Here is a 26,886-nt window from a genome sequence, read left to right as displayed (position 1 = left end):
CTTGGCTCACTGTAACCTCTGCCTCACAGGTTTAAGTGATTCTCCTGCCTCAGCCTCCTGAATAGCTGAGATTATAGGCGTGCCACACCATGCCCAGCTAATTCTTGTATTTTTAGTAGGGACGGGGGTTTCACCATGTTGGCCAGGCTGGTCTTGAACTCCTGACCTCAAGTGATCCACCTGCCTTGGCCTCCCAGAGTGCTAGAATTACAGGCGCGAGCCACCACACCTGACCTATAAAATCTATAGTTTTTAAATACCCTTCCTTCTTTTTTAAAAATATCTATGGAAGGGACATTAGAATTGGCCACAATGTTGGTCTAGATTTTAGGCAGCAAGAGTCGCCTAGCACTATCTCCTCCACATTGTATATTTAGATGTGATAAGGTTATACAGGTATAGAACTAGTGCCATTTAATTAATGAAGCGCTACAGCGAATTCTAAAAAGATCTAAGAGATTTGTTTCCACTTTAATCGCTAATATCATGGGCCTAATTACAGTTACTGCAATGGCCACCACTGCCAGAATGGCATGACACCAATCCATTCAAACGGCTCATTCTGTTAATGATTGGCAAGCAAATTCCACCCAAATGTGGAATTCTCAACAAGGCATCAACCAAAAATTGGCAAATCAATGATTTAAGACAGTCTGTTATTTGGCTCGGGGAATCGGGTAGTGAGTCTCGAACATCGCAAGCAAATGCAGTGTGATTGGAATACTTCGGATTTCTGCATCACCCCGTGTTCCTGTAACGAGACTGATCATTCATGGGAAATGGTCAAAGGACATCTTCTAGGTAGGGAAGATAATTTATCATTGGACATAACTAAATTAAAGCAACACATTTTTGAAGCCTCTCAAGCTCACTTATCCATCGTGCCTGGAGCTGAGGCGTTAGATCAGGTGGCAGAAAATCTTTATGGATTAAACCCCACAACTTGGATTAAGTCTGTTGGGGGCTCCACTGTAGTAAATTTTGGAATTATGTTTCTCTGTTTAATCGGCTTGTTTTTAGTGTGCCGGACCAGTCAAAGAATCCTGCATCAAAATCGAGAGAAATGAACAAGCCTTCATCGCCATGGCACATTTATATAAAAAGAAAGGGAGAGATGTTGCGGGAAGTCAGGGACCCCAAACGGAGGGACCGGCTGAAGCCATGGCAGAAGAACGTAGATTGTGAAGATTTCATGGACGTTTATTAGTTCCCCAAATTAATACTTTTGTAATTTCTTATGCCTGTCTTTACTGCAATCTCTAAACATAAATTGTAAAGATTTCATGGACACTTACCACTTCCCCAATCAATACCCTTGTGATTTCCTATGCCTGTCTTTACTTTAATCTCTTAATCCTGTCAGCTGAGGAGGATGTATATCGCCTCAGGACCCTGTAATAATTGCATTAACTGCACAAATTGTACAGCATGTGTGTTTGAGCAATATGAAATGTGGGCACCTTGAAAAAAGAACAGGATAACAGCAATTGTTCAGGGAATAGGGGAGATAACCTTAAACTCTGACCGCCAGTGAGCCGGGCGGAACAGAGCCATATTTCTCTTCTTTCAAAAGCAAATGGGAGAAATATTGCTGAATTCTTTTTCTCAGCATGGAACATCCCTGAGAAAGAGAATGCGCACCTGGAGGTGGGTCTCTGAACTGGCCCCCCTGGGTGTAGCCGTCTCTCATGGTTGAGACTGCCGGGGTGAAATAGATCCCAATCTCCCATAGCGCTCCCAGGCTTATTAGGAAGAGGAAATTCCCACCTAATAAATTTTGGTCAGACCGGCTGATCTCAAAACTCTGTCTCCTGATAAGATGTTATCAATGACAATGGTGCCTGAAACTTCATTAGCAACTTTAATTTCACCTCGGTCCTGTGATCTCACCCTGCCTCCACTTGCCTTGTGATATTCTATTACCTTGTAAAGTACCTGATGTCTGTGACCCACACCTATTTGCACACTCCTTCCCCTTTTGAAACTCCCTAATAAAAACTTGCTGGTTTTTGCGGCTTGTGGGGCATCACGGAACCTATCGACATGTGATGTCTCCCCTGGACGCCTGGCTTTAAAATTTCTCTCTTTTGTACTCCGTCCCTTTATTTCTCAAGCTGGCCGACGCTTAAGGAAAATAGAAAAGAACCTACATGAATATCAGGGCAGGTTCCCCGATAATTAGGCAAATAGTTGTATTGATTTTCAGTCTATTTTGTCAGATGGGATGAAGGTACAATTCACCCTACATGGCTCTTAGGAATTTTGATAAAAGGGTTAAATATATAGTTGCAGTTTTCTGTTTAGGAATTTTCTCTTTTTAGCATTTGTAGTGGTAGCCCTGGTCTTAGGACCATTCTATCAGGTAAAGAAGGAAACGAAAGTTGTTCTTTTGAGGTACTGTGTTTTAAGAAACACAAGTGTTTTTTCGGCTAGACACAGTGGCTCACACCCATAATCCCAACACTCTTGAGAGGCTGAGGCAGGAGGAGGATACCTTCAGCTCAGGTGTTCAAGACCAGCCTGGGAGAGACAGTGAGATTCCATCTCTACAAAAATAAAAAATTAGGTTGGTGTGATGGTACACACCTGTAGTCCTAGCTACTTGGGAGGCTGAGGTTGGAGGATTCCTTGAGCCCAGGAGGTTGAGGCTACAGTGAGCTATGATTTTGCCAGTGCACTCCAGTCTGGCCAAAAAAAAAAAAAAAAAAAAAAAAGTTTTTAATATATATATATATATGTATTTTTTAAATGTTTTTTGAGACAGTCTTGCTCCATTGCCCAGGTTAGAGTTCAGTGGCACAATCTTGGCTCACTGCAACCTCTGCCTCCTGGGTTCATGCGATTCCCTGCCTCAGCCTTCCAAATAACTGGAATTACAGGTGTGTGCCACCACATGCAGCTAAATTTTGTATTTTTAGTAGAGATGGGGTTTTGCCATGTTGGCCAGGCTGGTCTCGAACTCCTGGCCTCAAGTGATCCACTCACCTCAGTCTCCCAAAGTTCTGGGATTACAGGCGTGAGCCACCATGTCTGGCATTTTTTGTATGTTTTATGTCACGTAACAGTAACTAACACAGAAGAAGCCTTCTGTGACTCCATGTGTGAGGGTTTTTCTTCCCTACACACCAAGCAGTGGATGCCAGCTGGGTGTCCTCTAATTTAATTTTGACATTATCCACCTGGAGACAGCATCGGGTCTCACAGGTTGAGAGTTCAGTCCCCAAGACTGCCCCCACCCCTACCCCCACTAGTCACAAGTTAAGGCCTCCAAAATTTTAGACACTAGTCACAAGTCACAAGTTTAGACACTAGTCACCAGTTAGGGCCTCCAAAAAATTTAACAAATTGAAATTTTTACAACTTCCTCTTTAGGTCTGATTATTTTTGTGTGTATAAGTAGCTCACAAAACTCAAAAAAACACATTTATCAGTTTATTACAAAAATATTTTTTTTTCTTTTTTTATTATTATACTTTAGGTTTTAGGGTACATGTGCACAATGTGCAGGTTTGTTACATATGCCATGTGCCATGTATCCATGTACCATGTTGTTTTGCTGCACCCATTAACTCGTCATTTAGCATTAGGTATATCTCCTAATGCTGTCCCTCCCCCCTCCCCCCACCCCTACAAAAATATTTTTAAAAATAGATAAAAAAATATATAAGACAAAGTCTAAAAAGGTCCCAAACACAAGAGCTTTTGTCCCCACAGAGATGGAGTGCACCATCTTCCTCAACAAATAAATTTTTGTTTCCTTCCTATAAGTCTCTTCATATTTAGCTGTCCAAAAGTTCCCCAAATCCTGTCCTCCCTGGACATTTTATAGTGACTTTTAATTAGATGGACATAATTCACAACTATATATAATTAAACAAAAAATACATAATCTAATACTAATGGAGTAAAAAAACCCAAGAAAGCCCATTTATTTAAAATTTTTGGGTCTCTCTATATAACATTTCTTCCTCCAAGACATAAGACAGAATCCCCTTTAAAATGGTGGCCTTATGACCTATAATAAGACAAAATAAGTCAAAACAATGTATTATGAACAGATCTAAGACAAAAAGACCAAAAAAAAAAAAAATAAAAATAAAAAGAAACAACCCTGCCTTAAAATAAATAAATAAAAAACAAAACTAGGTTTAAAAAAAATCTAATTTCTAAGGTCTATTTCTAAGGCCTAAAGTGCCCCAACGTTTTAACAAGACTATATACAACAAAGGGTATAAAAATTATAAGCCAAAAACCATAGACAAATACACACACGCACACACCACAGTTTTAAATTTTGGTAAAATCCAATTTCTTTTTTTCTTCTGTTGTTCATGTTTTTGGTGTCCCAGATAAGAAATCACTGCCAAATCCAAAATTATGTAAATTCACACCTATGTTTTTTCCTAAGAGTTTTAAATTTTTAGCACTTATATTGAGAACTTTATCTATTTTGAGTTACTTTTTGTATATGGCATGAGGTAAGGGTGCGACTTTATTATGCATGTTGCAATCCTTTTGTTTCAGCACTACTTGTTGAAAAATCAATTGACAACAGATGTACAGGTTTACTTCTGGACTCACACTTCTACTCCACTGATCTGTATCGAACTGCTCTATGTAACCAGTGTGCTTCAGTTTCTTAATCTGCAAAATGAGGATAACAATAGTGCACATATCCCCACAAAGCTTTCCTAGGGACTGACGAAAGACACAGAATATACTTAGCTAACAGTATAGCTCATGGTAAACAGAAAAGATATTGCTACTGTATTGTTATTATGTTTATTTATCATCAACCTTTTCACAGACTGTTCCTAGAGCTCTAAGTTCTAGTCTTTTGTACTACCTTGGGCATACTGCATCATCCTGGTTATTTTTAAATGAACTGCATCACTGCTTACAGGAGCTGTATTTCAGTCATTAAAGACTACAATACCATCCATAACAACATGCATTATGGCAGTAAACATTATCACGAAAAAAAAAATTAAACCCTATAAAAGAATATTTGACAGACTAAAGTCATTAAGAGTTATATGAAAATGAAGACTGTATACTGAAATGATGATCCTGCTGCCCCGCCCAGAGTTACATATAACATTCTATTTGTAGGAATCAGGGGAGCACTAAAGGCAGCACAGACCAGAGGAATTTAAGAAAATGATATAAGGAAATATCTATGGGGGTAACAGGGAAGCATCCAGGAAGATTTTTTTTTTTTATATGACTCCAAATTACTTCAGTGCTCAGACTATTTAACTAATGAGTCAAAAGTTTGAAAGATATTTTAAGAAGTCACATTTATTTTGTATCCAGGACTCTAACTACAGCTACATACCACTCCAGAAAATTATTAACTTTAGGTACAGTCTTTTTTCTCTATATTAAACAAACAAAAATCAGTTTTTCTAATCTTTTCTCATGTTAAAAAAAAACTGGTTTTATGTCTTTCAAAATTGATAATATACATGTAACAAATTAGAAAACGAAGACATAAATTAATGAGGCAACTTGCTTGTGAGACTGCCACTATGAAGCAAATTAACTTAATTTAAGGATAGTACCTCTTCCACCCCAATCAGACAGTTGAGGAACTTTAGTATAAGAAGCTAGTTTAAACGCAGTGCAATTGAGAAGACCCCATGGGTCATTGCCATAAGAAAGCCTCAGAATTTCAGAAGATAGCATGTAAAATACGCCCATAAACTCTTAAGACAGCTTGCAACCAATTTCTTCCTCTCGAGGAAGATCAGAGATGGTAGTTGCAAAAACATATTTATAGCATATAATATAGTATATAATAGTGTATACAACAGATAAACCTGGGAGTGACTGGGAAATGAACTGCCATGCTCAGAACTAAGCAAATTTTACAAAGTAAAAGCATAGATTGCTTTACTGCTCTATGGCAATACTATCAGTTTTTGCAACAAGCACTTACTGAGCATTTAACATAGATTATCTCATTTAATTCTTATAACTTGGATGCACTGTATATTATCCCAACTTCATAAACAAACTAAGGCTCAGGTAGCCTTGATCCAAGCCCTCATCTAACTGTATAGCTCTTCCTATTACCACTGGCATTTTAATGAAACTAAATAAAAAGACTAAGTATGTATTTTTCTTTTCAGTAAGGGTAGAGTAAAATCCAAGGACCTCTACTCTTATGGTTCACTGAAAAATGTACTGTTGATTAGATAAATCAAAATGAAAAACATCTCATATATGTGAGCCATCTGTTACAATGAATAAAACATTCTACCAATTCTACACTTCCAAAGACAATAGCCCACATTTTAATTTTGGTATCTTTAAGGTGGTAAAAATAATACCAGTGCCTTGAAAAGGCTCTAGTAGCATCTGCAACAAAAGAAGTATACTCCTGCAAGTAATGAGTGAAAATAGGAATGAACTCCATTCAGGATGTATTCTCTCACACTACATGGTCTGTTTGATCATTAACACTCAGCTCTGCAAACTATACTAGAGGTGTTTCAATTCCCTTATTTCTCTTTCATCACTCAAATTCCTACCTCTTCCATTAAAAAGTATGTTATACTTTTGACAGTATTTTTACTTACTGGTTTCAGGTAGTTAGAAAAACAGAGCCTGCCCCTTTAAAACCAGAGGTAGAGAAATGCAGGGATAATTCAATTCCAAGTAGATACAAGTATACAGAAGCAATGCCAGTGAGCAAAGATCATGTTACTCACAATCCTTTTAAAAGGTAAGTCAGAACCACATTGAAAAAACAAAACACAAAAGCTGGGGACTGTGAAGACAGAGGACATGAGATGGAAATGTCTACCTAAATGGAAGAAACCGAGGCAAAATTAACAGTTTATGTGGGCCAAGGCTGAGGACTGCAGCCAGAGATACACTTCTAAGTTTGGGAAGTGCTCTAGAGACAAAAGAGGGGCTCAAATTTCTAAAGAAAAAGGGATAATCAGGGCCAGGCACAGTGGCTCATGCCTATAATCCCAGCACTTTGGGAGGCCGAGGTGGGTGGATCACCTGAGGTTGGGAGTTCGAGACCAGCCTGACCAACATGCAGAAACCCCGTCTCTACTAAAAATACAAAATTAGCTGGGCGTGGTGGTGCATGCCTGTAATCCCAGCTACTTTGGAGGCTGAGGCAGGAGAATCACTTGAACCTGGGAGGTGGAGGTTGCGGTGAGCCAAGATCGTGCCATTGTTGCCATTGCCTGGGCAACAGGAATGAAACTCCGTCTCAAAAAAATTTAAAAAAAAAAAAGAAGAAAGAAAAAGAGATGAATTAGAAGAGGGGCTAGATTACAAAAGCTGTCAGGAATTCTCATTGGTAAACAGAAATAACACGGGTTAGTGACTGGCTATACAGTGGCTTCAAAAGGTAATTATTTAGTTCCAAGGGTAGGAGACTTGAGACTTGACTTCGGTTATATTTCAAATGACTTTGTCGGCCTGAAAATTGAAAGGGGCTCCCATTCCTCAGGTAAAAGGTTTTCTTTTTAATTTCTCAGAGAAATGGTGGAATGTTTAAGTTCAAGTGAGTAGTAGAATCCTGCTCTAAGTCATACTGAACAATCTCTGGGTCCAGCCAGAAGTCAGAAAACAGGCTTTAAAAAAACGGGATAATACTTGGGAGTTTTCCCTCTATCCTCCACTGTACCAGGGATGCTTTTAAGAAGTAATTTACTGCTTATCAGAATGTAAAAAGAAAAAGAAACAAAACAAACGTAGGTGCACCAATATACACTTCTGTTTCACTTGGTTATTCAGTCTCCAAAGCAGTCTAACTGCTAGCTGTGCGTGTATGTATAATTATCCTACTCATGCATGACTGTGCTAACTGCTTAGGAGGAATACTTTAATTTCCTTTTTTAAGTATTAAACTAGCTTGTAATCTTACACCTGTTTCAATGACAGCATCTGAAATTTCCATGATATAAGGTAAAATTAATACTAAGTACTAATCTGATTTTAACACCTCCTTAATTCACACTCAAATCCAAAGTGTATTTAAACCTTGTTCATCTTTATTATTAATTTTATTTTTAATACAATACAATAAAATTTATTATAAATACAGTTTTTGGTGGGAGAAGGGGATTTATAGCTCTTTTAAAAATACACTTCTCTGAGACTAGAATCATACTTTTCTATCTCTTTGCTAAGACCATAGTGTATCCGTCAAACGAGGGGCATTATTAATAACTTTTACAAGAAATTAATAAAATGTAATATGATTTGAAATTATACATTTGTCATGTTATAAGGTTTTTAAAGAAATATTCAAAAATCTGCTTATGGAAATTTACTAAAGGTGAGTGTTGAGATCATCCAGCTCACATTTTAAGAAACTGTCATCTCTGATTTTTTTTTTTTCAATTAGATTACTACATTTATTCTCATCACTTTATTAATGGTGAAACCCTGTATCTACAGAAAATACAAAAATTAGCCAGGCATGGTGGCACATGCCTATAGTTCAGCTGAGCTGGGAGGATCACTTGAGCCCGGGAAATTGAGGCTGCACTGAGTTGTGTTCGTACCACTGCACTCCAGCCTAGGCGACAGAACAAGACCCCATCTAAAATAAAGTAAAATAAGAGTGGAATTGTCCTATATACTCATGATAGAAAGGAATCTCCAATTTGTCTTGTTAAATAAATCATGATACAGTTATAAAATTGAAACATTATTCAGTCATTAAACATCATGATTTCATGAAATTAAAAATTTTTTTTTTTTTTTTTTTTTTTTTTTTTTTGAGATGGAGTCTCGCTCTGTCGCCCAGGCTAAAGTGCAGTGGTACAATCTCGGCTCACTGCAACCTCTGCTCCCGGGTTCAAGCAATTCTCCTGCCTCAGCCTCCCAAGTAGCTGGGATTACAGGTGCCCACCACCATGCCCGGCTAATGTTTTTGTATATTTAATAGAGATGGGGTTTCATCATGCTGGCCAGGCTGGCCTCGAACTTCTGACCTTAAGTTATCTGCCCACCTGGGCCTCGCAAAGTGCTAGGATTACAGGTGTGAGCCACCGCACCTAGCCGAAATTAAAACTTTAAAAGCCAGAATCAATGAGCTACCAAATACAAAGCATCTAATAAAAGGCTAGGCATAAGGTAAATATTTAACAAATGATATTAATTATAAGCATTATCATTACCAGTATAAGTATCATTATTACAAAAACTCCACATCTATTTTTGCCTTTAAAAAGCAAACTTATTCGTGAAACAAAATAGAAAAACTCCAAAGTGTTAACAGTGGTTGGGTAGCTATTTCTGTGTGAGATTACAAATGATTTTAACTTTCCTCTATCTTTTATCACATTTTTTTTCCTTTTTACGATGACTACGCACAATATTTTTATAAGATTTATCCAAACCAGTGGTTTATTTTTTTTTCACATTCAAGTGAAAACCAGTACTTTAAATCGTTGCCTCCATTTTAGCTTTTAATCAGCTCTTATGACCATCAGTCACACTACCCTCTAAGGTAAGAATCAATGTACGATTCCACTTGAACATAATTACCACAGGACATTTACTTTTTGTGCTTTAGTAAGCATTACCTTAATATTAAGAACTGAAGATTCCAAAAAGCTAAACCCTAATCCAAGTTAAAGCATTATATTTCCCTAAACATTCACAGGCTTATGCCAGGGCACTCTTTCATAATGAGAAATGGTGAAAGGACAAGGCTAATACGCATGTGCTTCTTTTTTTTTTTTTTTTGAGTCGGAGTCTCCCTTTGTCACCAGGCTGGAGTGCAGTGGTGCAATCTTGGCTTACTGCAACCTCCACCTCCCGTGTTCAAGCGATTCTCCTGCCTCAGCCTCCCAAGTAGCTGGGACTACAGAAGCCCGCCACCATGCCCAGCTCATTTTTTGTATTTTTAGTAGAGACGGGGTTTCACCATGTTCGCCAGGATGGTCTCAATCTCTTGACCTCGTGATCCACCCGCCTTGGCCTCCCAAAGTGCTAGGATTACAGGCATGAGCCACTGCGCCCAGCCGCATGTGCTTCTTACAGGTCAAGTTTTAATATACTAGGCTTTGTGTTATTTCATTATTCAGGACCATGAATTATATGACATATATGCACAAGACAAGAATTATACTAAATTTGAGCCAACTATAGAAAAGTTTCCTGCCAGCGTTTTCTTTCCTTCATTTTGAAATGTTCTGTTCAGTTACAATGACCAGACTACAGTTGTGCAGTCCGTTACGTATGAACCAAAATTTACCTTACAAAAAAAAAAGCCAAAGCAGCCAATAATGCAGACATTTTGCTAGTTAGTCTCCTAGCAACACTAAGCTCTGTTATGGTATTTTATACTTACTCTCTACTACTCCTGGAATTGCTCTATAATGCTGAAACTGGTAGAAGGATTTTTCCAACATGTACTCAGGATTAATTTCTTCTACACGTAGTAAGTTCAAAACCATGTTGTAGGTCAAATGGAAAGCACTATTTAGAGGATCAGCGGAGCCCTAAGAGAGAAAAAAAATGTCAATTTTGTAGTTTTCCAAATAAATTTACACAAGTACCTTTAACCTACTATAGTGCTTAATAACATAGTCTACATTAAGAAATACTACAGAAATGTATTAGTTCTATCCTTTAGTTGACCAATACAAAATAAAACCATTGGTCTTTGGGAAAGTGAAGAGAAAAAAATATCAGTGTGGAAGTATTTAAAATACTGTTTGCCAAATGTGTAGCTCTCTGCCCTCTAAGCATATGACAGGATTGCTCTTTGTGGTCCCCCACTGCGAGGCTGCTCACTGCAGCCTTGAAATCTTGGGCTCGAGCAACCCTCCAGTCTCAAGCCTCCCAAGTAGCCGTGATTACAAGCATGTGCCACCATCCCCGGCTAATTTTTTATTATTTTGTAGAGATAGAGGTCTCACTGTATTACCCAGACTGGTCTTGAACTCCTGGGTTGGCTCAATCCTCCAACCTCAGCCTCCCAAAATGATGGGATTATAGGCAGACTATTCTTTATCTACACTTTAATTCCTTTTTGTCTTCCTAACTGTGGCTGTTACTCAAGAGTAGACTAATGACTAGACAGTAAAATAAGTTATACTGTAGAATTTTATTGTAGAATAATGCAACCTAAACTCACAAGGTTTATATCCAAAATAGTAGTTCCTTCACACATAAACTTCTCTTTCAGCAGTGTCTCTTTGGAAGTGTTTTTTGTTTTTGTTTTTTTTTTTTTTTTTTAGATGGGGTCTCGCTGTGTAGCCAAGGCTGTAGTGCAATGGCATGATCTCAGCTCACTGTAACCTCTGCCTCCCTGGTTCAAGCAATTCTCCTGCCTCAGCCTCCCAAGTAGCTGAGACTATAGGAGCGTGCCACCAGGCCCAGCTAAATTTTTGTATTTTTAGTAGAGACAGGATTTCACTGTGTTAGCCAGGACAGTCTCGATCTCCTGACCTCTCCGCCCACCTCGGCCTCCCAAAATGCTGGGATTACAGGCATGAGCCACCGCGCCCAGGCCTTCAGAAGTATTTTTTAATAAAAATGCTTCAGAAGTATGAAAATGGTTGTGTAGTTATTTAAATAAGAGAATGACCAAATTCTTGGAGGATACATGTAGAAACATTTAGAAGTGCAGTATCACTATGTAGGCCACATATTTCTAAATGGCATAGCAAAATACACAAATACTCTTAGAGTACTCTTGGGTTCTTAAATTGAAGTCCACAGGACAACCTTATGAAATCCAGAATTTTAAATGTATGCAGACATGATTTTATGCAGAAAAAGGGGAGACTTCTCATCTGCATCTCAAGTAAGGATATTTCTTAGTTCCTGAAAACTCAAGAGCCACGTACTTTAGGGAGACAGTAAGTCCCTAAAACCTTGATCTTTACCCACTTTCCTTAAAAATAGGGCCAAAAGGAGTGGTGAAGTTAGTAGGAAAACCAGATTATTGGAGAAAAGAGAGATTAAAGAACTTCAGCTACTTTATAATTTTGCAAACACATTGTTTGCAGACTTTCCTGTTATTTTTTCTCCTATGATTATGTTCACTAAGAAATCTCGGGTTTCAATATAAGAAATGTTTATTTCTAACCCCATGCTCTGCTTCTATATTCCCAACTGCTGTACAAACACCCATGTAAATTCTCAGTCACCTGAAACTCAACATGGCTTTTTGACATTCTATCCAAGTAAGCCCAGCATAGTTCCAACTTACACCTGCTGTACCAGTGTAATTACTAATAGTCCCCTCTTTCACTCTGACAGTATCCCAATTTGGATGATAAATAATATCACTACACTATCTAAAATGAAATTTCTCTCTCTTGCTCTTCCTCATTTCTGACCAACTTTCTCTTTCACATATATTAATGGTTAATGAGTTACTCATTTAAATTCCAGCTTAGGAGTTTGTTTATTCTGAGTTATCTCTCCCTTTTTAATCAATTATTGCAGATTTACTCAATTTGTCTTAGATTAGTCCTTTTGTTTCTTTACCACTGCCACCACTCTAGTCCAAAGGTTCATCAAATCATACCTAGATTATGACAACTACTATCCTAACGCCTAGATTACTATACCGTCATAACTGTTCTTGTTTCAATGTCCTTTCCAGTTTGACTTGCTGCTGCCAGATGAATCTTCCTAAACATGCTTTCACTGTGACATACTACGCTACTCAGCAATAATATATGATTACTTAAAGTCCCTGTAGGTACTGAAATCAGTTTCGTAGTTTATACCAAATTTCATTTTATTTTTCCCCAACGAAATAGAATAGAAAATAACATAATACATCATAGCAGAAGTGTGTTAAGAAACTTTTATTTCTCAAACACACACCACACAGAAGTGTACTGGACATGTTGTAAACTCTATTGTTTTCTAAAGATAAGGGTAAAAATGGAAAATACTGAGGCTCAGAACTGAACACTCAATTAGCAATCAAGTTAATAAGCTTATGTCTCTCATCTATAAGTATCCACACAAATCCTTTGTTTTAGCAAAACTAAGAAATCCAAATACATGTTAATTCTCAGTGCTAAAGCCTCTCCTGTTTCCTAAAGTATCATTCTTTCTTTTTAGCCACGAAAATTAAAATGTAACCCCCACTCTCATTCCATTCCTTTGGAGCTTGCCCCACCTACATTCCTCCATAAAGCCTTAAACCACAACCATCTAGTCCAGAATCATCCCAAATTTCCCTGAACTAGAATTATCAGAATTTATATTCTAGCACTGGGCCATATATTGCTTCCTGTTCGCTTTCTATGCATGAATGTAAATATATTCCTTAAGTTTGGAAATGATCACTATTTACTGAGGGCTTAGCATATGCCACTCACTGTACTAAATAAATACTAAATCTTCAATTCACAACATTCATAACAGTTTTCTGTCTCCATTTTAAACAAGAAACAGAGGCTTAGAGAGGTGCAGGGACTTGCCAAGACTAAACAAGTAGGAGCTAAAATCTAGCAGTATCTAAGCTTAAAGTCTTCATGGAGGGCAAGTCATATTGGAACTTATTTTATATACCTATTAATCCAATGCATCCCTCATATTACTAAAAATATAGGAACTCTTTAAGTGTTGATCAAGTACTCTTTTTATGTATTTAATTTGATCAGTTAACTAAAACAAAGTATCAAGAGACAGCCTAATAAGAGGATCACCTAAAATTTAACTGAAACAAGACAGGTAACCAATGATAAAGATATTATGTAAACTTTGAAGGATTCTGGGAAAACTTTGAAGAATTCCTTTTTGCCGATTTGCTTACTGAAAAGATATTAAGATTGAGAGCCAAACATACCAATTTTCTAGAACAGCTTTTGTAATATTTTATAAATACTAATATAATGATCTCTTACATTTTAGAATATATGGTTCATTTAGGCAAGTAGTTCTAAAAATTAACAGGCTAAATATTTTTGCATTATGAACCATAACGGTGGAAGATGGAGAAATAAATAAATGTGAGTCTTCCCACTTCTTCAAAGAAGGCCTGTACATTGTTATCTTATGTACAGTTACAGAACTAACTTTAATAGAATAGGTATGTGCTTCTTAAATTTACAAATAATTTAAATAACCAGTAAGGTCAAAATTATTTTTCCTTCAATTCAGGAAAATTTGATTCATTGTTGAAAAGAACACATCACTGACTAGAAGTATCATACTATTGAAATGAGCATTTTATATATTCTAAGTAACTAGTATGTTTTAGTCATTTCGGAAATTATAGAAATGGTTTTATTTTGATAAAACCAATAATAACATTTACTCAAAGTACTGTGATATTTTTACATTCTTTGGAAAATATGGGCACTATATTGGAGCACGTATTTCTTCTAGTTATACTGGAAAAATACGATACTTAACCGCTAACAAATAAAAGATGCACTCACCAGTCTTTCTGAAAGGCTGTTTAATAATACACACTTTCTCAATTACTCAACTTTTCATTTGAACAAACATTATGAAAACTGATTTTTTTTATAGCTCATATCAAGTAATCAAAAATGTATCAAAAGAACTGCTGCCTTGGCTGGGCGTGGTGGCTCATGCCTGTAATACTAGCACTTTGGGAGGCCAAGGTAGGCAGATGACTTGAGCCCGGGAGTTCAGAACAAGTCTTGGCAACATGGCAAAACCTTGTCTCTACAAAAAATACAAAAAAAAAAAAAAAATATTTAGCCAGACGTGGTGGTGCATGCCTGTAGTCCCAGCTACTTGGGAGGCTGAGGTGGGAGGGTCGCTTGAGCCATGGAGGTCAAGGCTGCAGTGAGCCAAGACTGCACCACTGCACTCCAGCCTGGGCAACAGAGCAAGACCTTGTCTCCAAAAAAAACAAAACAAAACAAAACAAAAAAAACAAACAAGGCTGGGTATGGTAGCTCATGCCTGTAATCCTAGCACCTTGGAAGGCTGAGACAGGAGGATCCCTTGAGCCCAGGAGATCGAGATCAGCCTGGGCAACAAAGGGAGACCCTGTCTCTACTTAAAAAAAAAAAAAAAAAAAAAAAAAAGGCTGGGCATGGTGGCTCATGCCTGTAATCCCAGCACTCTGGGAGGCTGAGGCAGGCAGATCACCTGAGGTCAGGAGTTCGAGACCAGGCTGGCCAACATGGTGAAACCCCGTTTCTACTAAAAAAATACAAAAATTAGCTGAGCGTGGCGGCAGGTGCCTGTAATCCCAGCTACTTGGGAGGCTGAGGCAGGAGAATCGCTTGAACCCGGTAGGTGGAGGCTGCAGTGACCAAGTTAAAAAATTACTCAAGCCATAAAAATGATGGAAAAAAATTATTAAAATATTTCAAATTCACAATCATTAAATTATTTACATGCTCAGATATATAAATATGTGTGTGTATGAATGTACTGAGATTTTGAAAGCTCCAACCGGCAACAAACACATGTATTTTGCCATGTTTCTAACACCAATAGGAAAAATAATTAAAAATGACAAATAGACTTGAATTATACTAATGTATAAAGTAAACCTACTATTTCTACATATAAGGTGACTATGAATAAGCTACGTATTTTAATTTTTGAGAAAATGACTTTAAGTACTCAGTATTTCTATTAAAGTTCTGAAATTACTTAATGATCAATTATTTTTGCCTATAAGAAAATATACCTGACATGACTATTTTTTAGCCTATCTACTTTAAGTACATCAAAGAACAAACTGTTATCTCATGTCAAATTGTGTTTAAACTAATAGTTGAAAAATCTATTTGCAAGAGGTACTGAGAAGCAGTACCATATGGTAGTTAGAAGCATAAACTCTGAAATCAGACTGCCCGAGTTCAAAAGCAGGATTTGCCATTTAACAACAACATAGCTCTGGACAAATTTTTTAACCTCTGCACGCCGTATTTATAAAATGGCGATAATAACATAATTATCATAATTAATATTCGGAACATATTTAATATTCAGTAAGTATTAGTTGTTACAAATACTGAATAAGCTGCTTATAAATTCCTTAATGATAGTAAAACTACCTGGAAAAAAACCTAGAGGAAAAAAGTTGCATGCCAGTCTTGATAAAAGAAATATGCCTAGAAATGCAGACACACAAACAGGTACTCCTTTCAATCAGTCAAACTGTATAATATTCAAAGTGAAATGTTCTCCTTTATACATAATCCAAGGATGGCTATTAACCAAAAGGGCAGCTAACAAGTGCTGGCTAGAATGTAAAGAAATTAGAAGCCTCATATAATGCTTGTGGGAATGTAAAATGGTACAACTACTAAAGAAAACAGTCTGGCAGTTCCTCAAAAGGTTACACATAGATTTACTCTATGACCCTGCAATTCCATTCCTAGGTACACAGTCAGGAGAAAAAAAACACATATTCAAGTAAAAACTTGTAAAAAAAAAAAAAAAAAAGTTCATAGCAGCATTATTCACCATAGCCGAAACATGGAAACAATCCAAATGTCCATCCACTGATGAACAGATCAAGTTTGGCATACCCATACAATGAAATGTTATTCAGCAATGAAAAGGAATGAAGTACTGATAGATGTTACAACGTGCATAAAACTTGAAAACATTAGGCTAAGTGAAAAAAAGCCAGATACAAAAGGGTACACATTATATGAGTCTGTTTATATGAAATGTCCACAACAGACAAATCCATAGAGACAGAAAGTAAATTAGTTGTTGTCTAGGGCTTGGGGTAGGGGTAGTCTTGTGAAGAAAGAAGAGTGACTGTTAATAGGTACAGGGGTTTCTTTCTGGATTGATGAAAATATTCTAAAACTGATTGTGGTGATGGTGACAAAACTCTATGAATATATTAAAAACCATGGAAATGAGTGACTTGTATGGTATGTGAATTATAGCTCAATAAGTCTATTAGAAAAGTTAATTTTAAAAAAGCAATGAAAGGTGATACAACTTTACACTTAACAAGGTAACGAATCCAGAAACGTCAAGTAAATGGAATGAAAACTGCACTAAAGGAACCAGATGCTGTCATTAAAATATTACCTCCTATAATCTGGCAACCCGATTCTGTTCTTTCAATACACACAGTACAAGAAAAGAAAAATAGCATGTGTTATATCTGGCACAATTAGAGAAAAGAATAAAAATACAAATTTTCAGCCTTGTTTAATTTTCCTTTCATGAAGCACTAAAGAGGTTTCCAAGTGTTAATCTCTAAAGTTGAAAATAAGACACCATATGATTATTATGAATACGTACGGACAAGCTTTGTCTTCACTCATGTAAAGACATATAAAGATATACACACCTTCACCAATTTTGCTTCAACATACCAAGCTTCATTATGACTATATCTCAAATTCTCCACAAAGTTCCCAAGTCTAAAAAGTTAGACACACAATCTGTTTCATAGATACTGACCTAAGTGTGTCTTAACATGTTTTGAAGTAGCTACTTTTAAGTAGCTAATAAGCTGGCAATTAATTTTGTGTTTTTAATTAAAGTTTCCTATCTTATTAACACTTTTCTCTATATGGGTAAGAAGAAAAAAAGCAAACAGGCCAAATTTCCTTGAGAAGCTCTTCAAAACAAAATCCTAGACCATCCAAAGCATAAATACTAAGCAAGCAAAATAAAAGTCTAATCTGCAATAAAGCTTAAAATGTGTCCTTTATGATTGGGATATTTATAATCAATAGGGTAAACTGTAAAGGTAGATTGCTGAATTAACCTATTAAGCTATCTGGGCTTGCAAAGGTAGAGGAAGCTCATTGCCTGTCCAAAACACTTGATTATCAATCACATGACCTACTTTCTATTCTACCAGATAAAGAACAACTTGTGCAGTGGATGGGTCAAATAAAGAGATTTCTTAAATTTGAAGGAGAAAGTAAACATTTCTGCCCTCTCTGGAGATCTTCACACCCTATCCATTACATGAGTTGCTCTCCACCTATTAGGTGAAGTAGGATACAAGATGTTGGTATTTTGAGTAATCACACCCTTCCATCTTCTCAAGCCCAGATAGTTTTAGTATATTAACTCATTTCACTTAGGTGTCTGACTGACACAACCAATTCTGAAATGGCTCCTGAAGTATATTTCTGGAATTCTTGGTAAAGGTACAGAATCTTAATGTAGTTACCTTAAGTAATTGTTTTCCAATTGTTGGGCTCATCTTTTCATCTACCATAAGAATTACAATTCCTCTATCATCCATTCCTCTCCTTCCAGCACGACCAGACATCTGAATGTATTCACCAGAAGAAATCTGAATGAACATAGTTAAAATTCAGAGTTTAGGAAAAAAACTGGTAAAAAACATATTCTTAAAATTTCTTTTTGTAAAATTTATAACAAGTTATAAACTCTAAGAAAGGAAACATGATTAAAAACAACATGAGGTTTTGGAAGAGTTAAAGTCGAAGCACAAAAAGGCAAAACGTGAGAATAATGTTTCAAACCCACATCACGCCGACATAACAAAACTAAATTTTAGACTTATTATCATTTTGGATCTAAAATTTATGCTTTTAATCTAAATTTAAAGCCTGAAATTTAGGCTTTTAAAAATTTTGGCTTTTCACAGTAAGCCAATTACTGTTAATTATGCTTACAAATATATGACAGCTTCTGGGAAATACTGGCTAATTCACTGGCAGTAAAAAATACCTTTGAGCTGGATATTCTGGAAAACAGCAAAATCTAAGAATGCAATGACCCAAACTCAACCAAATATCAATTCTGACTTGATCATAATTAACTTTCTGAATCTGCAAAATGAGATGACTATAATTCATGCTTTTTGAAAAAACAAAATTCCTATTTTCTTGGTATGTATGCTTGGAGTTTGGTTGAGTCCGTCTGTCACCAGGAACAACCTGATAGAGGAAGGTTAGCCTCCTGTATACAGGCTTTCAGGGCACCACTGAACCACTTCAACGCTGGGCCAAGTTTTTTCTGTAAGTACATGTGTACTTTTCTCCTATGGAAAGGGTCCAGATTGTTTTTAAAAAATTGTAACTCAAAAAGAGTTAAAAACAACTATAGGTCACAATGCTGATGCCTGAGGATGGTGGTGGCAGTCCTTGCTCACACATGGTTAACAGAGCTGCTGAGACGCTGAAAGCCCACTGCCTGTATGAGGTATAGATGGAACACTGCCTACAGAGCAGATCCCAGCAGCCTCACTGGAGAAGACGCCTTTATGTCCATGACGGGCTCAGGGAAAAGCAAGGTCCTTCCCAAGCCATCCAACAATGTCTAGCTGGATCTGGTCAAGAAGGTGCAGCTGTTCAGCGGCACTCAGAGTGGTATGTATAAGCACTTCATCATAGAGGCAGGCAGGTTTCCAGCAGCCAGTCAATATGCACAGTGTCCCCAATACTGGCCACGAAGAGCCTCCCTCGTGACCACACAGCCAGGGTGGCTAAATACAGGGCCAAGTTCGACCCATATATGACAGTTAAGTATGACATGAAGACCCCAACTGGCCAAAGGAGATTCTGCCAAGCGGTATGCATGGAGCACTGAGTCACTTGGCAGCATACACCATCAAGATAATGGAGATCAAGTACCAGGAGAGGTAGGAGGCGTGGGAGTCACAGCTGTGTGTGCTGCACCAGGTGCGTCATGCCAACATCGTCCAGCCGGTGGAGGTGTTTAGGATGCAGGAGCATGTATATATGTTGATACAACTGATCCCTGCAGCACAGAGCTGTTCAACCACATCATCACCAAGGGTTCCTTCACTGAGCATGACGCCATGTGAATGCTGCTGATGGTGCTAGATGGCATCCAGTATCTGCATGCACTGGGCATCACAAACCAAGACCTCAAGCCTCAGAATCTGCTCTACCACCATCCAGGCACTGACTCCAAGATCATCATCACTGACTTCAATCTGGTCAGTGCCCACAAGAATAGCAACAACTACAAATGCCTGATGAAGACCACCTGTGGCACACCAGCATCTCCCCGCCGCCCCAGAGGTTCTGGCCTGCAAGTACTACACCATTCAGTGCACGTGTGGGTCCCAGGCATCATCGTCTACATCCTGCTGAGTAGCACTATGCCCTTTGGGGACAACAATCACACCTCAGAGACAAGTATAGTTACTCGAATGAGCCCTGGCTACCCAGTGTGTCCAACCTGGCTAAGGATTTCACTGACTGCCTGCTGACAGCGGACCCTGCAGCTCATATGACTACACTGCAGGCCCTGAGACACCTGTGGGTGGTAAACACAGCAGCCTCTTCATCCATGAAGTATCTGCACCAGTTCATCTCCCAATACCTCCTCAAATGTGCCTCCTCACACTGCCAGAGCACCAAATATGCCCAGTCCACGTGTTAAAGCCACTTGACAGGCTCCAAGCTGGGTCACATGCAAGAGCCTGAGCTGCAGAACCTCAAACCTGCGTTACCAGCCAACAGTACAGTGGCTGACCCACCTGGCTGTGGTACAGACATAGCATGATCTCAGCCTGGCCATTCATTGCTGTGCCATCTAGGCCTGTTACCCTCTCTGGAAATAGGTCTATACAGCAAGCGAAAGGTGAAGAATGTCTGGTCCCACTTCCTTCTCTGTGCCTTCAGCAGCCATGGGCCTGGGCCACGTGTGACAGTAGAGGTGGCACAGGGGGCTGTCTGTGACTCCCTGAATGAGGCATCTGGTCTGGCACTGACACCCACTTTGGTGGGAAACTGCTCTGGTATGAGTTGGGGGAAGGACAGAACCTGGCCTTCACGGTCTCCCTAACCCTTTGACTCTTCCCCAGAACAAGTGGGGGCTGCAGTGCTGGCTGACGAGTGTTCTACAGCCTCAGGACCCTTTGGGACAGTTAATTCTAGAACTAACCCCCATTCCTCCACAGAGTCTTCTTCCCTGATCCTTAAGATTATGCTCCAGTGGGAGGCCCAGGTAAACACAAAGCTTATGCCTTGACTGGACTCGTAGCCCCTAGCTAGATCCAAACAGTCCCCTACCTCCCAGCCAAGACATTTCTTTCTTTATGTTGCCCCCGCAAAGACATCTCCTGGCCCCAGGATTCACCAGGAGCTCTGGTGGTAGGGCAACAGCATGGACCTTAACCCTTCTAGATGGTATGGCCATGCTGGTGGCAGGGATGCCCCAGGCTCCAGCCTATCTCTGACTGTGAGAGGGTCCCTGGCCCACCAGCCTACCACCCTCAGTGCCTTCTTTGCAGAGCCCACCATTACCTCCCTTTCCCCCTTGGATGTCCAGTCCATTCCCCAGTTGCCTCCTTCCTAACAGTGGAGGGGTTAAAGGGAGTCCCACTGCAATGGGACCCTTGGGAGCCAAAGCAGAGGTCAGGGGGTTCACCATTAGGATTCCATTGTCAGCCCTGGTTCAATCCTTTGATATGGCCCATAGCCCTTTCCTATCAGGCTCTACTGCTCCCTCTTCTACAGTGGCATGAAGGTGCTATCTGGCATCTGGCATAGTATAGAGAGCCTGGGAGTAATCACTGCACATCCATCATATACACCCATCATGCACACCCACTGTCCTCCACAAGGAAGCAGGAAGGAAAGAGTTGCTTTGTGAGGGAGGGTCCCAGGCTGCTTAACTCTCTCCTTCTCTTGACCTTCTATGCATCCCTCCCTGAAACTTAATCATATTGTGTGAAATGTCTCTGAACCCTGGGTGGCTGGGCACTGACCTTCTCAGAGCTTCCCTTGCCCAACCCGCCCAGTGCCTGCTTCCTCTCATGGCATTAGCCTTCCAGTCTGGACCCCGATGAGTCTCAGGCTAGAGGGAGTCCCTGTGGGAGGGGGGTGGGGTTGGTTGACTGCTGTCCACTAGAAATCATCCTCAAATCTGTCATAGTACCTTCCCCCCACCACAAACCAGGCTGGAACCCAAATTCCCTCTCTCCACAGCTGCCTTTATTGGGTAGGAAGGGGCTGGGGCCCAGCCTTAGCCAGACAGCAGAGTTCCTGCTAGCATAGAGGGTTTGGCTCCCACTCAGCAGCTCCACTCAGCTTTTCCCAGAGGCAGCCTTGGGCCAGGCCCTCCTGGCCCAAGAAGTCCTGGCCCAGAAATGTCACTGCCTTACCATACTTGTATTTCTCTTTTGTAGAGCATCCAACATTTTAAAATAAAACACATCATGAAAAATGTTTCACCTTTATTTACAGTTTTAGCAAGGGTACTTTTCAGCATTTTGATGATTTGTAATTCCTTTCAGAAACTTCTCCAAGCAGAGAATCGCCAATTTCAAAGATAAAAGGTTAAATAAAGGACTACTTAGAATTTTCCCCAAAGCCAGGCTATGTGAATTCAAACTAGAAATCTTTGTTCCATCACTTTCCTTTCACCCCCGCCAATGTTCTACTCTCTGCTTAGCAAATTCTCATCTGCTGTTACTTATTTTAACGACTGCCTTTCTATGAAGCATTCCCTGACCCCCAACTGACTTCCTTTCTTATGCTATATCCCTGTACATACTTCTCAGAGTATTTACAGCATAACATTTTATTGTATATCTGTCAAGAGAAACAAGTTTGGATTGTCTTTTTGCTCTGTTTCTACTTCAGCATCCCAGTCATCTACCAGAGTTCTAAATTCATATTTTAAGTTTGGTAATTGCTTACTAAATGGAGTAGTTGCCTTGGGATTAAGGATTTGCTTTTTACCCCAGTTCATTGTTTCACCTATGCGCCCAACTTTCTCTCTTTGCTTCTGCCTTGGACATGTGTGCAAACCTGTTACAACTTCTTTTTCAAATCTGAAGGGCAAAATAGATGCAACTACAGCCACTGTAGTGGTGCTTTAATACCTTAAACTTTAAGAAATGAAAACTCTAGACATATTTAAAATGATTTAAAGCATTCATAAATCACTTGCACACTTAACCTCCTATCATCAAACTCCTTCACTTAAAGGAATCTTTTTTGAAGGAGAGGTGAGAGTGAAGGAGTTAGGATAAAAATTTAAGGGAACGGAGGTTTGTTCAATTAATTAATTTATTCAGAGACAGGGTCTCACTCTGTCTTCAAGGCTGGAGTACAGTGGTGCAATCACAGCTCACTGGAGCCTTGACCTCCTGGGCTCAAGTGATTCTCCCACGTCAGCCTCTCAAGTAGCTGTGACTACAGGTGCACATCACCACTCCCAGATGATTTTTGCATTTTTTGTAGAAATGGGGTCTCGCTATGTTGCCCAGGCTGGTCTCAAACTCCTGGCCTTAAATCATCCTCCCACCTTGGCCTCCCAAAGTGCTGTGATTATAGGCCTAAACCACCACAAATGGCCAAGAGCCAAAGTTTAACCTTGATGAAATTGTATTAGCTCAGGTTCAAGTTCTTAAGTAGGTGGGACTTAAAATCTCAAAGACTATGTAAGCCAGTTATCTGCAGTATAACAAAGACAAAAATTATTTTGATATATGAATTGCTTTACTTACCCATCGGAAATCCTTCCCATCAAATTTGCGAGCATTTGTAAATAAAACAGTTCTAGCTGGCATGTTAATTCCCATAGCAAAGGTCTCCGTGGCAAATAAGGCCTAAGTAAATAAGTAATTCTATAATTAAACATGTATTTTAAGCTGAAAACCTAGTTTTATAATTTTTAAGTGTAAGTAAATGCATTATTAATCTTTAAAATTAGTTAATGAGACCCTACAAAAATAACAAATATGCTATTCTCAAACCTATTTCGTAATTTATATATAAAATTATTAATTAACATTTAATGTCTCTCATAGCCCAGAAATTTGGTAATTCAGGGAAAACAGACTTTCTTAAATTCTAACAATGCCAACTAGGGAGAATACACACTGGTCTTACGAACAAAGCTTTAGGCCATAGAATATTTTTCTGAACACAAACACATTTCCTGGCCTTTGCAACTGATGACGCAGTGATTTTGAGGACCACTTCAGTATTAGAAGATCTCTCAAGGAAGACTAGAATCACTGACTCTGTAATTCACTTCTAAGACCAACAAAAATAGCGGTTTAGGTACAAAAAGATATATGTATAAGCAAAGTCACTGAAGTACTAAATTCTCTAGGAAAGAAGTAAAAATATTTTAGTTCATCATCTCAATAGCATATTATTCATTCATTAAAAAGAATGAAGAATCTGACATACGATGACAAATTATATAATGGGGTAATATAATGACTTTTTTTGTTGTTTACAAAATGACTAATGCATTATTTGTATGTATACTAGTAGATATTTCTGGTAAGTGATGGGATGATCTTTCATTTTTTTACTTTACATACAACTGCTCTATTTGAATTTTACACCCAACAAGTACTGCTTGTATATTTTTTAAAAGATCCTTTAAAAGCAGGGCTCAGCAAAATATACAATCTAGAAGGGACATACGAGGATCTAAGTATAAATACTGACCAATTCTTGATCTAAATGACTTCAAATATGTTCTTCAAGATAAGTAAATTTATCTTAAATATTCTACTTAGTGCTGAGGTTCTCATGATAAATCTCACATTTGATTTTTAAAATTCTAATAATTTTTAAACATAATGTATGAGGCTGGGCATGGTAGCCTACAATCCCAGCACTTTGGGAGGCTAAGGTGGGAGGATCACTTAAGGTCAGGAGTTCGAGACCAGCCTGGCCAACATGGTGAAACCCCGTCTCTACTAAAAATAAAAAATAAAAAAAAAAAACAAGAAAAAAAATTAGTTGGGCGTGGTGGTACGCTCCTGTAGTCCCAGCTACTTGGGAGACTGAGGCAGGAGAATCGCTTGAACCCAAGAGGCAGAGGTGCTACTGCACACCAACCTGGGTGACAGAGCAAGATTCCGCCTCAAAAAAAAAAAAGTATGAGTCACATACAGACTTATGATTACATTTTGATGTTGTTTCCCATTTTTAATATCCCATTTCTCGGTATAGATATCAATATCATTTAAAAAAAGTAAATCAGATGCTCTTTGGTTTAAATTAGAATATTCAAAAAACTCTCTTTCCTAAGTCTAACCAGCAATTTCCTTGTCTTCTCTAAACTAATCCTTTTATTCTGTATGCAGAAAGAAGTTTACAACCCCAGGTTTGGTAATTAAATACACCTTCTGCAACATTCTGTGGTATCCAATAGTGTTACCACTACATTCTTTGTTTTTGTTCTTGTTTTTGAGACAGTTTTGCTCTTGTTGTCCAGGCTGGAGTACAAGGGTGTGATCTCCGCTCACTGCAACCTTCACCTCCCAGGTTCAAGTGATTCTCCTGCCTCAGCTTCCCTAGTAGCTGGGACTACAGGTGCCCGCCACCACGACTGGCTAATTTTGTATTTTTAGCAGAGACGAGGTTTCTCCATGTTGGTCAGGCTGGTCTCAAACTCCTGACCTCAGGTAATCCGCCTACCTCGGCCTACCAAAGTACTGGGATTACAGGTATGAGCCACTGCACCCTGCCACCACTACATTTTTTTTTTTTTTTTTTTTTTTTGAGACAGAGTCTCACTCTGTCACCCAGGCTGGAGTGCAGTGGCGCGATCTCGGCTCACTGCAAGCTCCGCCTCCCAGGTTCACGCCATTCTCATGCCTCAGCCTCTCTGAGTAGCTGGGACTACAAGCACCTGCCACCACCCCCGGCTAATTTTTTGTATTTTTAGTAGAGACGGGGTTTCACCGTGGTCTTGATCTCCTGACCTCGTGATCCACCCGCCTCGGCCTCCCAAAGTGCTGGGATTACAAGCGTGAGCCACCGCACCCGGCCCACTACATTCTTGAAGAAAGGAAACAAATGGTTTTTTTTTTACCTATACTCCAAGATTTATTTAAGTATAACATCATATATAAAAATCAAGTTCATTATTTAAGTCATTAAGCCTTGTTAAAAATACACATATTGCCTATAAACAATGTTCTCCAATTTTCAAACTCTTCATACAACACGATATGGGGGCATAAAAAATAAAAATAAAACCATACCTTTATCAATCCTTCAGAAAAGAGAATTTCTATAGTTTCTTTCAAAATAGGAAGTAAACCACCATGGTGAATACCAATTCCCCTCTTCAAAAGAGGTAGTACATGTTCTACCTGTGATTTTGGAATAACACTGATTTTATAATGATGTGAGAAAAGGATTTTTAAAATGTTAAACTAAATTAAGAAAAACAGTAAAGAATGCTTTCTCTTTAAAGAAACTTAATGAAATCCTTCCAGAATAAAAGCAAAACTCAAACCTATACCCACAAATTATTAAATTCAATATAATTCTGGCCTAGCTCATATGAAAGGCATATAGTAAGTATACTTTACAAATGCTTTGCTGCCTTAAATTTTCCAGCGTCACTTCATCTCCTCAAAAAACAATTACACGCTATAAGGGAAGAGTTTTTGCCTGTAGAAAATAAAAGATACTGGCAACTCAAACCCCCAAAAAATAAATCACTATAACACGTATTTAACATGAGTATGTACTTAATCTAAAAATAAATCAATTATTGAAGAATTCTTTTAACAATCTATCAAACGCCATTAAATACTATTAGAAGCGCGCTATAACAAAGATGTATAAAAACATGGCTCAGCCCTTAGATACTAATAATTCAGCCAGGAAGAAAAACTACAAAAAAGTTTATACATTAAATACCCTTTTCAAATAGCAGAAACATGTTACCACAGTCCTATGAAAAATCCCTTACAAATCAAGGCATTCATCTGTAAAGGAGAGTATGATGATCTCCCAATGTTTCTTTTCACTCAACAAAACTTTCATACCAGTCTAAAGCACTATTTCTCAGCTCTGGATGCACAGCAGAATCACCTGGGGAGCCTTTAAAAGATTCTGATGTCCAGGATGTACATCAGACCAATTAAATCAGAATCTCTGGAAGTGGCACAAAAGCATCAGCATATTTTGGAATTCCCAGGCTATTTCAACAGTCAAAGCAAAAATACACTGGATTAAGGCAAAATAG

General features: G+C 38.6%; 1 protein-coding gene across 2 annotated transcripts in view; it reads right to left on the bottom strand.

The window, feature by feature from the left end:
• Positions 1-26,886, bottom strand: part of MTREX (Mtr4 exosome RNA helicase) — a 118,856-nt gene that overhangs the window by 48,336 nt on the left and 43,634 nt on the right. For both annotated transcript variants that reach the window (XM_030798497.1, XM_030798498.1), the window contains 4 exons: positions 25,892-26,002; positions 23,387-23,488; positions 18,101-18,226; positions 10,334-10,484 (listed from right to left, as the gene is read on the bottom strand). In XM_030798497.1, the coding sequence (XP_030654357.1) occupies positions 10,334-10,484; positions 18,101-18,226; positions 23,387-23,488; positions 25,892-26,002 (490 nt within the window). The remainder of the gene's footprint in view (positions 1-10,333; positions 10,485-18,100; positions 18,227-23,386; positions 23,489-25,891; positions 26,003-26,886) is intronic.

This window comes from Nomascus leucogenys, chromosome 18 (assembly GCF_006542625.1).
Source record: "Nomascus leucogenys isolate Asia chromosome 18, Asia_NLE_v1, whole genome shotgun sequence".
In the NCBI taxonomy this organism is placed as follows: Eukaryota; Metazoa; Chordata; class Mammalia; order Primates; family Hylobatidae; genus Nomascus; species Nomascus leucogenys.
This window is presented reverse-complemented; position numbering and strand designations above follow the sequence as displayed.